Source organism: Pseudonaja textilis, chromosome 1 (assembly GCF_049901715.1).
Source record: "Pseudonaja textilis isolate UNSWEBS1 chromosome 1, rPseTex1.2, whole genome shotgun sequence".
NCBI lineage: Eukaryota > Metazoa > Chordata > Lepidosauria > Squamata > Elapidae > Pseudonaja > Pseudonaja textilis.
Window position 1 is genome coordinate 234,253,354 of NC_141990.1, and position 12,687 is coordinate 234,266,040.

The 12,687-nt window shown below is 41.3% G+C and overlaps 1 protein-coding gene across 3 annotated transcripts in view; it reads right to left on the minus strand.

Moving 5' to 3' along the window:
* Positions 1 to 1,269: 1,269 nt before the first annotated feature.
* DUSP8 (dual specificity phosphatase 8) overlaps positions 1,270 to 12,687 on the minus strand; it is a 119,275-nt gene continuing 107,857 nt past the window's right edge. For all 3 annotated transcript variants that reach the window (XM_087920996.1, XM_087920995.1, XM_026706751.2), the window contains 3 exons: positions 12,051 to 12,210; positions 9,609 to 9,732; positions 1,270 to 8,796 (listed from right to left, as the gene is read on the minus strand). In XM_087920996.1, the coding sequence (XP_087777122.1) occupies positions 7,677 to 8,796; positions 9,609 to 9,732; positions 12,051 to 12,210 (1,404 nt within the window). In that variant the 3' untranslated portion in view covers positions 1,270 to 7,676. The remainder of the gene's footprint in view (positions 8,797 to 9,608; positions 9,733 to 12,050; positions 12,211 to 12,687) is intronic.

A 12,687-nucleotide genomic window follows, 5' to 3' on the forward strand; every position in this document is an offset into this window, starting at 1 on the left:
GGATGGAAGGCTGAGTCAAACTTGAGCCAGTGAGGATCGAACTGCTGGCATTGGCAGAGTTACTCTGCAATACTGCATTCCAATCACTTTGCCGCTATGGCTCTTCCTATGCTTCTTGTAGGTCTACCATTACCACTAGCCAGCCAGTGGCAATGGTAGACCTAGCCCAAGACCTCTATTTCATGATATGCCTCAAAGGTCCTTCCTCTCCCTACTTTTCAACACCTATGTGAAATCCCTGGGAGAAGGAATTTATCAGCACAGTGCCCAGTATATTCTGGCAATGGGCTGATGATACCCACCCCAAGACTGAGCAAGCAATGTGGTAGGCATTTGTCTCAGTGCCTGGCAACTTGTCAGGGTTTAAATGAGGAAGAAGAGACTCCATCTGAATTCCTCTAAGATGGAGTGGCCCTTGGTTTGAAGCATGAACAATTCCAAGAAACTACCCTTTATCTTAGAATGAAGATATTCTACCCTGTTCAGAGATGGTCTGCAATTTGGAATTCTTCAAGACTCACAGGGCAGGCTCTGCTTTAAATTCAGGCAACAGATGTAGCTAGGAGGGTCTTATGTTCATTCTCAGACTGGAAGACTATTGGTCATGGTCATTTACACCCCTGGTCACCTCCTGCTCTGATTATTGTAACATGTTCAAGGTGCAGGTGCCCTTGAAGAACATCTGGAAGCTGGTACAGAATGTGGTGGCCCAGGTAGATCTCAACATTCTCCAGATCACATACCCGCAAGACCGTAATGTGTCAGAAAAGGGACCTATTTCAATTACCAGCCACATTTTGTGGGCCTCTCTGACAGTGGATCTTCAATCTGTCTCATCTCCCTCTCCCCTAAACTTGAGGAAACTCATAAAGATGTTTTTTTTTCTTCTGGCTGGCAAAGGAAGAGGCTGCTTTATAATATGCGGGTGGGGCCTCCAATGTGCATGGTTTATTTATATCGATTTTGGTTTTTATGCATCTGTTGTTAACTGCCACTCTGCCTCTAAGACTGACATACAAGTATAGCAAATAATGTTGTATGTGTGTAGACAAATGTAGACATATCAGATTAATTCAGTTCTGAAACAGTTTCTTTCATGTATATGTGTTGAGATAGTCCATTTAAAAAAAAAATAAGGCCATGTCTTTTTTACTTGATTCTATGGGTGAACATTTAGATTTTAGTAGAAACAGTAGCAACCACAAAGTAGATCCCATATGTCTGAAATTTGTTGACCCCTTAACAAAAAAGCAAAACTGACACTGACTGTTAAAACATCTATCAGGAATTTATTACAACACATTGTTCCCAAATACAAAAGAAAGGAAAAGAAAGAGAGGGTAAAAAGCACTGCTGTTTACAGTCTTCGGTAATAAATAAATAAAATCAATGCAGGGGCAACATCCAATGTCAGCATTCCTTTAGCAGGCAGAAGGGGCTGTAAGTTTGGTTATCACGAGAGAAGGGGACAAACTCACAGACCAAATGCAGTGTCATTCCCCCCCCCCCCCACTTCACCCATCCTAGATGGTACTCAGAATTCATTCCCAGGACACACCGATCTCTATATCCAAATTTACATTCCTAGAGCAATCCTTGTTTATGAATCACCCCAAGAACCAAGTCTTTGTCTCTTGTTTGAGGCTATCCACAGACTAAAGGTCTTCAGTTCTGTGCCTGTGTCAGAGGCTCAGCGTCTCGTCCTGTAGTCGCCTAATTCCCTGTTAATGTTTACAAGACAGAAGAACTTGCGGAATAAAAAATGTGGCTCCACAGACAAGAGGGACTCTGCGTATGTCACCTGAGAACGTTGAGTTAAGTCGGTTTCTCTATTCTTTCCAAAAGAATTCTGAGCAACAATAAATAAACACAACATATTGCAACAGAAAATTTGCACCTCCTCTCTGAAATCTCAAAACAATCCGATCAATGGCTATTCTACTGATTCCTACTGAGCATGGCTAGGAAAACATGTGGCAGATGGATGGTTAGGAAGGACTCAGATGTCCTTTGCTCACAGCTGTGTTTTGCAATACTGACTTTCATTGAGCAATAAAGGAAAAACGGGGGGGTTGATTCATTGAACAATAAAGGAAAAATTGGGGTGTGTGTGATATAAGTCACCAAACAATTCCTAAGGACAGAGGAATCACCCCTGGGGGTTTCAGCCACTCCAGGTTCTATGACAAATTTGAGAGGGACACTTGTTTTGGGTGCAAATCAGGCATAATTGCCTCTGTATACTGAAGAAGTCAGAGAGACTTGCCCATGACAATCAACTATATAGAAAACAGTTGCAACTTTGAATTTTGTTGGAGCAATAATACTAAATACATTAAATAAATATTCCATTGAAATCTATGTAACTTTTGAAGGAAATAACCTGGGTCTTTCATGTTGATATCTGAACACTGTTAACATGAAAAAAAGTCCTCACTATCAGTAAGGGAGCAGGCTCTGTATCTCTTCTATCCTGTCTAGTCTAACGTAATCACAATACTATGGTGGCAGAAAAGTCTATACTACAAAATTGAATTTAATGGGGTTTTATTACAGGATTTGGAGACCAAATGCCTCCTTTTAATTGCTTTTGGCTTCCATGAAATGAATTTGTATGATGGCTATTGATACAGAATCATGACTTGAAAAGATGTTGGGAAATTAAAATTTTCTCCAGAGTGCAAACACTGTTGTTGAGTTCTTAGCACTCATCAAATTTTAATCCCAAGGATGGAGGAAATTCATTGCACTGAAATTAGCCTGCATTACCTCTATGTCCACTTTCCCCTATCGAATACCATTCAGATAAGTAGGAATATAATTCCCCATCACAACACATTGGCTATAATAATTGTGGGTGCTGGGAATTGTAGTCCAGAAGAGGGAAACTACTGTCAGATGAAAAACAGGTGTTCTGAACCTCCCGATGCACTCTTTGCTTATCTTAAATCATGTTCAAGCTTTTATCTTTCCTCCTACAAAACTTCAGTGGATCTAGGGAAGCTTCAGTGTCTGGCAGTTTTTAAGAAAACACGATACCCGAGAGAAGGACTTCTCCACCTTTGTCTGTGCACTATTTGGCAATCATACCTGCCACAGTATTGACCAGCCTTTGCATACAGTTGGAATCAGAGAAAGCAGAGGGGCAGGCGGAGAAGGGAAAAGCCCATATATATTCACAACAGAGAAACGAAGATCAACATACATAGAAGCAAAATTACATAATAATATAATAATAAATACTTAAATCTATAATACATTGCAATTACAACATTGATAGCTTATTATCATTAGCATTAGGATCCAGAGGAAAGTAGGACAGATATCCTTTTAAGGGATTGGTATGCAGTAGAGAAGACATGAAAAACGGCACATGGGATACAAGAAACGAAGAGGACAGAAATAATAAATAAAACCACAACGGACACATGATAAAACATGGCAGAAGAGTGAAGAGTCACAGCAAAGCCTTCAAAACAAAGCTAACAAAACTTTTTATCACAGAGGTGGGTGGGAAAGGTGCTGCAGGCCAGAAAAATCCCTATATAAGACCGAGAATGTTAGATAATTTTGTACCTGGTGTGAAGTTAAAGTGATGTCTCTCTCTCTCCCTCCCTCTCTTCACATTCTGGAGATGGAGAATTAGCAGCAAGACAATGATACTGTTAAAGCGTCAGCTGCCTCCAAACGAACTGCTTTGTGGTTCTCAACCTAGCCTTGGTTAGCAATATATTCTCATGACCTTATTTCTTCTACAAATATTGAGCCTTATGTGGCTTTGGGTTATATTTGAGAAAAATCAGCACTGGCATTCTATTCAAGTGCAAGCTTAAAAGATCTTGGCATCTTGAAAAGTACGTTATTTCAGAGTAATACAGGCATTTGGTATTTCTGCCGTTATCCCAATTGTTCATTTGTTTCAGCCTATCTGAAAATTCTTGGTGATACTTATGAATATTTCCCATAAGTATCGATGAGAGGAATCTAGAGGCACCTAATCCCAGCTCATCAAACCTAACTGGTTAGTGCGAATTCTACTTTAATCAAACTTTCACAAGATCAAAAATTCCTAAGGTGGAACTTTTCACCTGCACTCCTGATGCAAGCTCCCAGGTGAAATGAGGAATTCGATCTTTTAGCATCTGTGGATACTGTACAAAACCAGACTCCAAGAAAGCTGCAGCAGAATATGTCATCTTGCTTTCAGCATAACAATTCAACATTTTTTTTTAAAAAAAAGAAAATTATACTGCCAGTGTGAGAACCTAATTGCAACCTCTCCAGTCCCACTGTCCAATGCCCCTCTGCATATTACTTGCAAAATAGCATGCAGGTCCACATAAGTCACTCCCGAGCTTGCAGCATCTAATCTGAACAGACAGTGGTAAAATAAATACAATGAGGATCTCTCTACTTTGTATCTTGGCAAAGTAGACAGCAATTACTACGGTCAGGAAACAGACAACCTGATGCTAGAACATGTTATTGCTGCTCCCCTGTGGTTTGCAAAGTCTGAACCTGAGATTGTTATTTTTGTCTTGTGTATTTAAAAAAAATACAGCTGAACAAGAAAATGGGAAAAGAAATGCACTAAAAGGTTTTTTTTTTTTTTCATTTTAAAAGCTACACAAACAACCCTGAGGTATTGGCTCAAAAAAAAAAAAAAGTCAGCACGTGATACGAAAGAAGCAAATGCAAAATCAGATACACAAAGAAGAAAATGTGCTTTCAGGGAGACAGTTCTGTGCCTTTATTTTAAATAGATGAGCACCCCCTGTGGTGCATCCGGGTCATGAACCGAGCTGAATCCTTTGCTGCTCCCCACAAATACGTCCAGAGTAGCCAATAATGAAAATGTGCAACATCCTTCCCACTCTTGTGTTTCGACTGGGATCGTACACTTGTGGCCAACTATTATCTTGACATGCGTGTTCATTTGCTTGCCCTAAAGTTCTGTTTTGTACCTATTCAAGGCAATGTAAACAACATGGCGCTCTGAAATGGAGGCCTTTGACAAATATTTCATACAACACTGGGACTGTAACATTTACCAGGTTAAAGCAGCTCACTTCCATGAAGAACCTCCACACAAGTCCCAAGAGAGTGACCCACTGAGGGCAAAACCCTCTGCTTGGTTGAGCTCATCTACACAGTCAGTGGCTTACAAATAATCTCCCCTACTCCGGCGGAAAACCAGCAGTGTAGTAGTATTTCTCAAACAATCTTCTCCATCAGAAACACATTTGGATCTGCCTACTGTTCAGTAACATGAAACCCATTCGCCCCCCTTATCTAGCCCTACTATCAAATTGATTGAATGGTGTGCTTCTACCAGTCAGTGGTGATCTATTTTACATTTGTCATTTTATTAGCATAGTTTAATAACTGGGAAGAGGTCCAATTATCTACTCGTGGTGTGAAAAATATCCTGAGCTGGCTATGGTCTCTTCTGATTTAAGATATACATCTTTTAAAAGGTGCCAGAGAAACCTTTCCTCCCTAAGAAGGAAAGTGTTACCTGCAGAAGAACTTTCATCCAAATTACTTCCCAGTGACTTACTTAGATGAAACTTTCAAAACTAGTTTTCTTGTCTCCGTCATCGACAACAGTCTTTTAAGTTCAAGACAAAATGTCGGATCAAACTGAAGTTCTTAATAACATTCTATAGACTTAGAAGACAGATGATGAAAACTGAATTTGGGATGGGCTGGCAAGTGCTTTCACATTACGTCTAAAGTATTCTTTATCCTTTCTAGAACTTCATTTCTTGAAAGGCTGTGTTCACTTTGATGACCTGCTAAGGAGTGAACGTTGTCTTTGGACTGTTTGCTCACTGACTGATTTGCATTCACTGAGAAATCCCTGATTGATGGTGAATGAATACTTAGAGGAGACAAGAGATTTTGGATGGTGAACTGAAGCTAAAATGTCGGTTCTTGCAGTAGTAAAAAGACACTGCCTCCTGGCAGCTTCCCTAAAATAGGCCTGAGGATATTTAAATATATTTTTACTCTCGTACCACAACATAATTTATTCAACATTTCCATGGTCTTAGTTCTCCAAAATTCTCTTCCACCTCCATCTGCCTTCCACAGATGCTGGGTTTAACATTGTTTGAACAAGAGGAGCCATTCAGAGTAGCCTGCCTTTGGGTTGAAGAGCCCACCAGTTCTCCTAAGTCAATGAGAAATTAAATTAAATACTCTGGCCTTCTGAAAAGCTCTCCCCATCACCACCCCAGGTTTAGATTTAATGTACTCCCTTTACAGACAGCACATACTTAATTGAATATATAGCTCCTATGCAGTCTGCACCCTTCCTACTCAAGGTACCCTTTTTTTCTTATAGCTAAGCCTACTCTTACAGCCACAAGTCTTATTATTTATCCCCTGCTCAGACCCAGGAAGAAGAAGGTTTTATGGCTTTGATTGCAAGGTGTGATAGAACAAGGAAACTAAAGAAGTATTAAGAATAATTCCTGGCTCAGTTTGAGTTAAAAGATTTTCTCACTTTTTTTAAAAAATAAAAAGCAGATGCCCATATACACACCCACACACCCACGCAACACACACACCTTTTATCTCTTTTGGGGGTGTCTCCACCACTGATGCAAGCCATTGAAGGAGCCACAGGCCTAAGGTATTGCTTTGAAACTTGTGTTTCAGATTTAAATACCATATACATAAAAACAGAGCTGAAGTGCTGCCCCTACATTGTCTGAAAATCATTGCCAGAATGAACAGCTTCAAATAAATTAGAAAGAAAAGTCAAAAATTATTTGTCTCAATAAAAACTGTAGTAAAACCTTTAAACTTTTTTTCTTTGTGTTTTTTTTTTCTCTCTTTTATATTATATATAACATATATTTATATATGTATAGGACTGCTGGACAGCAGCTTTAAAGAATGCTAGCCAGAGAAACACAAAGGCCCATGCTCAGTCTAGGAAGAGGGGAGCCTCGGAAAAGAAACCTCTCTAGGTTTCTACACCTGAATTTCAGCCACCAATATATTGTCCAATATCCTGATGGAATAGAAAGGAAATGCCCCAGCTGTAATGGAAATGGACAGGCAAAATCTCAATTACTTCCTATAAGTTAGATAGGAATGTACTCATTATAATTAATAATACACTCTTCAAAGAAAAGAACCTGCTTCCCTTTAACTCTTTAACTGAAAATCTGCGGATTGAAGAGCCACCATTTTCCTCCAAGAAAACTTTCACCCCTCCCGAGCTTCAATTTCGCCTTAGTTTCTCTTTCAACCCCATTGTAGGACACATGCATCAGCTCTCCCGTTCCCTCTGGAAGGGAAGAGAAAGCACCCTTTGCATGCAAAAGGAAAGAACCCAATATTTAAAGAGTTAATATACTCTCCACCTACCCAAGAAAGGGAATGTGATTGTGGTTTGTCATGGTGGTGGAGGTAGGAACCAAAGGAGGCACTAAGCATGCACCGTTATGTTTCTTGACTTCAGATTCCTTTAGCTTTGCCTTTGTTTTAGCGGATATGCCCTTTGAAAATGCACACGGGCATTGAAAAAAATGCTCCTACACCCACACCCTCCTTCTCCTCCGTTAAATATGTTGCCCAACTTCCTCCTCGTCCCTACTCCTTTCTCCCTCCCACACCCCCAGATGCACCCACACTTGCTCTCAAATCTCATACAGTGAAATTCAGGAAACCTCTATGATCTCCATGCTGCCTGAAAAGCTAGACTGTTTGCTAATTTTGCCCAGGTCTTCCCGGGATCTGCTTTCTGACAAGGTTTCTTCAAATTCCATTTGGCAGCTCCTCCTTTTGAACTGCTTCTCGGGCATGGTGTCCTCGTGCCAGCTATGCCGCACCTCTCGCTGCTCCCCTCGTTGCTTGTCCCTCAGTCTGATCTCACAGCTTGCCTGGATTGTGCTGCAGCTGAATGAGGAGTAGGTAGTGGCGCTGGCAAAGAGAGTCCCACCCCCGCCGCCTTTGCTGCCCGCTGCCGAGTCTGTGCCGAAGTACCAGGGGTTCTCCGAGGAAGGCGTGCTCAGGGATTCCACGTGCATCCCCCAAGTGCCAGCATTGGAGGGGGTGGTGGCTGGCTGGGCCATCTGCTGCCCTACATTGGGAAGGCTCAGCCGAAGAGTCTGCTTGAGATTGTCCTCCATGCTGGTGCTTTTGTGCATGGCACACATCCCACTGAAATTAAGGCTCAGACCATGGGCAGGGGAGCCAGCTTGGTGCCTGTGCTTCCGCCGTTGTCGTACTTTGGCCTCTAGAATGAAGTCGGGTCCGCTGGGCCAGTCAGAGCCATCTGGAAGGGGAGAGAACTGACACGTACCATTGGGACCTGAAGGGCTGTCCAACTTACAAAGCTTGGGAGTTTCCCCTACTTCAGTAGGAAGCGGGATCTCCTGCCTTTGGGTAGGACAGTAGGCTGACTTGATGTCTAGAGAAAAAGACCGCTTTAGTCGGTTGGTGTCTTGGATGCGATCAGAAGATAAATGCAGCCCATTGAGTCCTTGCTGCAATGCCATCGGTGAGACCACCTTTGAAATTCCCAGTGATCGCTCTGAGTCAATGGAGGATGTTTCCACGATTGTGCTTTTTAATACCTCCTCAGTCTTTTCCGAGAGAGACAGAGTCTGGGGTCTGTTACCTTCACAAGTCTCGAAGTATTCTTGCTGGGGTTCCCCTTCCCCTTTCTCTCCTTGGGCCTTCAAAGCCTTGAGTAGCTTCAAACTTCTCTCATACTCTAGGAGTTGACCTAAGAAGTTGAAATTGGGTGATATGGAGGGACGTCTGTCTTTGACAAACCTGTCGGGGCAAGCAAAGGGCCATGATTAGTACATGGCATTTTCTTATTTTCAATAAAGATATATTTTATACATCCTGAAAGCATTGCCAAGATTTTCAGCATCTAATCAACAAGCCATGGTTGCAAAAGATTCTTTAAAATGCTATAATTCAAAGCAATGCTAGAAACTAATTATATTCATCTTTCCCACATGCCCATGCCTTTAAAAAGTAGAGATATATTTAAGGATCTCTCCTTGTCCAATAGATGATCAATTGTTACCAAGTTCCACAAATTTCAAGGGTTCAGCAAGGTGGCTGTGTAATCAATATGGTGATTCCATACCCATACATAAGCCCTTCTGTATACAGTATTACTTCAGCACTCTATTTTTTGTGCAGTGTGCGCAGGTTTTCTTTTTTTTTACTGTGAATCACAAAATGACTAAATTTACATGTGAATAGTCCCAAATGATCAAAGAGTGGGATCCAATCAGCAGGTGAAACTGAAGTGGCTACCACAAGCCTGACGGTTACATAAATCAGCTTCTAAGCTGACACTAAGAAAGAATTAAGAATTAGAGCTTCACAAAAGACCATTCCCTCATTGGCATGATATTTATGGTATTGTTTCCTTTTCTTGTGTGTCCACTTGGTTTTTTGTGGAGGGAACCTGTTGAGAAAAAAATGCTTGACGCCAAAAATAGCTATTAAAAAAATAAAACCTGTGCTAAGGAGCTTTTGAGGATTGGATGGGAGAGAAGAACCAGCCAACCAATTATTCTCCTTGGAAAAGAAAAATAACCACCATCTTCTTCTGGAAATCCACCTACCTGTAGGCATCATCTGAAGACATGCCCATGGTCTTCATGATGTATGCAATGGCAATGGTGGCCGATCGGGAAATCCCTGCCAAGCAATGCACAATCACCTGGCAGCTAGAAACCTTGGCCTTATCTGCAGGACAAGAAGAGAATACATCACTTCAAACACCGAAACCTTAAAGGCTACCAAGACTCATTTCAGATTTGGTGAAGCAAAGGCAGTACCAAGAAAGATTATCTTACCAAATCTGAAATCTTAAAATGTGTCATAAAGTTCTTTGTTGTTTTTGTTGCTACAGACTAACATGGCTGTCCTTTGGAGACCAGAAAGAAGAAGCAATAAATGATATGAACAAGATATTTATCTCTGCACAAGTGGATGCTTTAAGTCAAAACTTGCTTTAACCTTGTTTTGATTAACTGAAGGGGCGGCAGGGGAGGGGGAGATGTTCATTCCTGTATCTGGAACACTATGGCATCGTCATTTGTGTCTTGACATCCTTATGCAAATCACACCATTTTATAGTAATGTCATTATATCAACTATGGACTGTTGCAAATGCCATTATATTAAGTTTCACTGTGCTGGTCATACTGGTTACACAACTCTTGCGTTTAGCTTGTAGCAAGGAGAGGGAATCTGAGGATTTCAGACTATAGCTCTAATTAGACAAGCCAGCATGACCAGTAGTCTGAAATGAAAAAAAAATGTTGTAATTGACTTGTATGTTCCATATACTTTCCTTGCATAATGTAAATTTAAAATAATTTAAAGAAACCAAACAGGCAAATACTGCACCACTGCGCCACGGTGGCGCAGTGGTTAGAGTCCAGTACTGCAGCCTACTTCTGCTGACTGCCAGCTGTCTACAATCGGCCAGTTCAAATCTCACCAGGCTCAGGGTTGATGGAAGCTTCCATCCTTCCAAGGTGGGTAAAATGCGGACCCAGATTGTTGGGGGCAATAGGCTGACTCTGTAAACCACTTAGAGAGGGCTATAAATCACTATAAAGTGGTATATACAGTAAGTCAAAGTGCTATTGCTACATCCTTCATCTCTTATGAAGGGGTGATTTGATTTTTAGAGCCTATGTCTGTCTATTTGACAATCTTTTGCAATAAATTATGTTGCTCTGACATGATAAAAATTACAGAACGAATAAAGCCTGGATTAAAAATCTGGGCACAGCATTCATTTATTTAAGCATAGCATCAACTAAATAAATCAACAAATATCAGCATTGTTTGGAAATGTTTCATTCATTCATTCATTCATTCATTCATTCATTCATTCATTCATTCATCCTTTCGATATTTTGGATGTCAACACTCCTAAATCCTAAAGGTCATCCTGGCTCTGAATTATGGGAGTTGATTCAATATTCCAGAAGATACCAGGATGACAAAAAGCAGGGGTGGGATGCAAATATTTTTTTACTACTGGTTCTGTAGGCATGGATAGATGGGCATGGCCATGTGACAGGGTGGGCGTGGCTGTTTTTTGCACCCCCCTGCACTCCATTTTTTTTGCCTCCTGGGCCCTCAGGGAAGCCTCCTGGGAGACCGTTTGTGCTCCCAGGAGGCTTCACTGAGGCCCAGGAGTCCAAAAATGGAGTGTGGGGGGGGAAGGGGAGGAGGGGTTGCGTAGCACCACCACTCCCGTGCTCCATTGTTTTGCCTCCTGGGCCTCAGGGAAGCCTCCTGGGCAAAGCAGTAAGACAGCGAGAGGGATCCCAGCACAGCTGATCATCGGAACAGCTAATCATTGAGGAAAAAGAAAAAAGAAATACCAGTATCTGTTTTTTTACTACCGGTTCAGCCAAACAGTAACATTTTTTACTAGTGGTTCACTTGAACCGGGCCAAACCAGTAGAATACCACCACTGATAAAGAGTGCTTTCATAGGCAATCTGAAACACTGCCTACATTCTATGTCTTAAGAAATAAATTATTTTTGTACATATTAACAAATACTATCTGAATAAGCTTGGCTGTTCTGAAGTTTAAAAAGCTTATTCATTGAAAGAGCAGTATTATCTCAAGTAGTCCTAATTATTCCTCGGTGATATCCAGATTTACATTAATCTTGTCACCTGGGCATCAGCACCAGGAAATTGTTTTGTACAAAAGGAGAAGGTTCACCTTCCAAGGGAAGACTGGTATTTTGCACACTGTAGATCACAGGTGGGGAACTATGGTCCTTTTTTGAGCTTTGGGTTTCAACTCCCAGAATTCCTGAACCAGCATGGAATTCTGGCAGTTGAAGCCAACAAGTCATAAAGGGGCTAGAGTTCCCCACCTCTACCATAGATTTTAAAATATAGGATCAATGGAACAGGAAATGGGGAACTGAGCAATTTGGTCATCATTCCAAAACCCTTTGCATCAACAGCTGATACTCTGAAAAAAAAAAACCTTCAAGAACTCTTTACCAATAAGACCGGTCTTACCGATGAACTCAATAGATTTATCCAGCCAAGGAAGCAGTTTCTCACAGTAATTGTCATTGACTGGAATGCGCATGAAGTGACTGTCACAGATGAAATCTGGCTTGGGACATGAATTGCTGGCATTGAGAACATAGCTGATTCCATTCTGGGTCATCAGATCCTGAAGGGGAAAAAAAAGAGTTAAGTTATTTCATTTGTCATTCAGTGCAGTATCCTCTCTCCTATTCTTCCAGAGGTTCTGATTATGCCCTAGTTTTAAGAGGCAGTGGAAATCCAGAAGATCTTGAACTACAGTTCTCAGCAGCCACAGTCGGTATGGCCAAAGAGAAGGTTAGGAATTGCACTTCCGACAATGTTGGGAAGGTTACTGACTTTCCACTGTTGGACATTGTCTTCCTCTCTCTCTTGACTAAACTGCCTTCCATCAAGTTTTCTAGCCATAGAGGGTTTCTATGTATTTTAGCTGCCAGTTTAAAATAGTTGAGCAGCTTCTTGTCACAGCAAACAGCTGAACCTTCAATAACAACATTGTCAAACATTTGAAATGCCTTTACAGCATAAATTCCCAGTGGAATCAGATCCATGTACTTCTTATGTTTTCCAATGGGAAAGGAAAATAGGCCTGCATGCACCATGT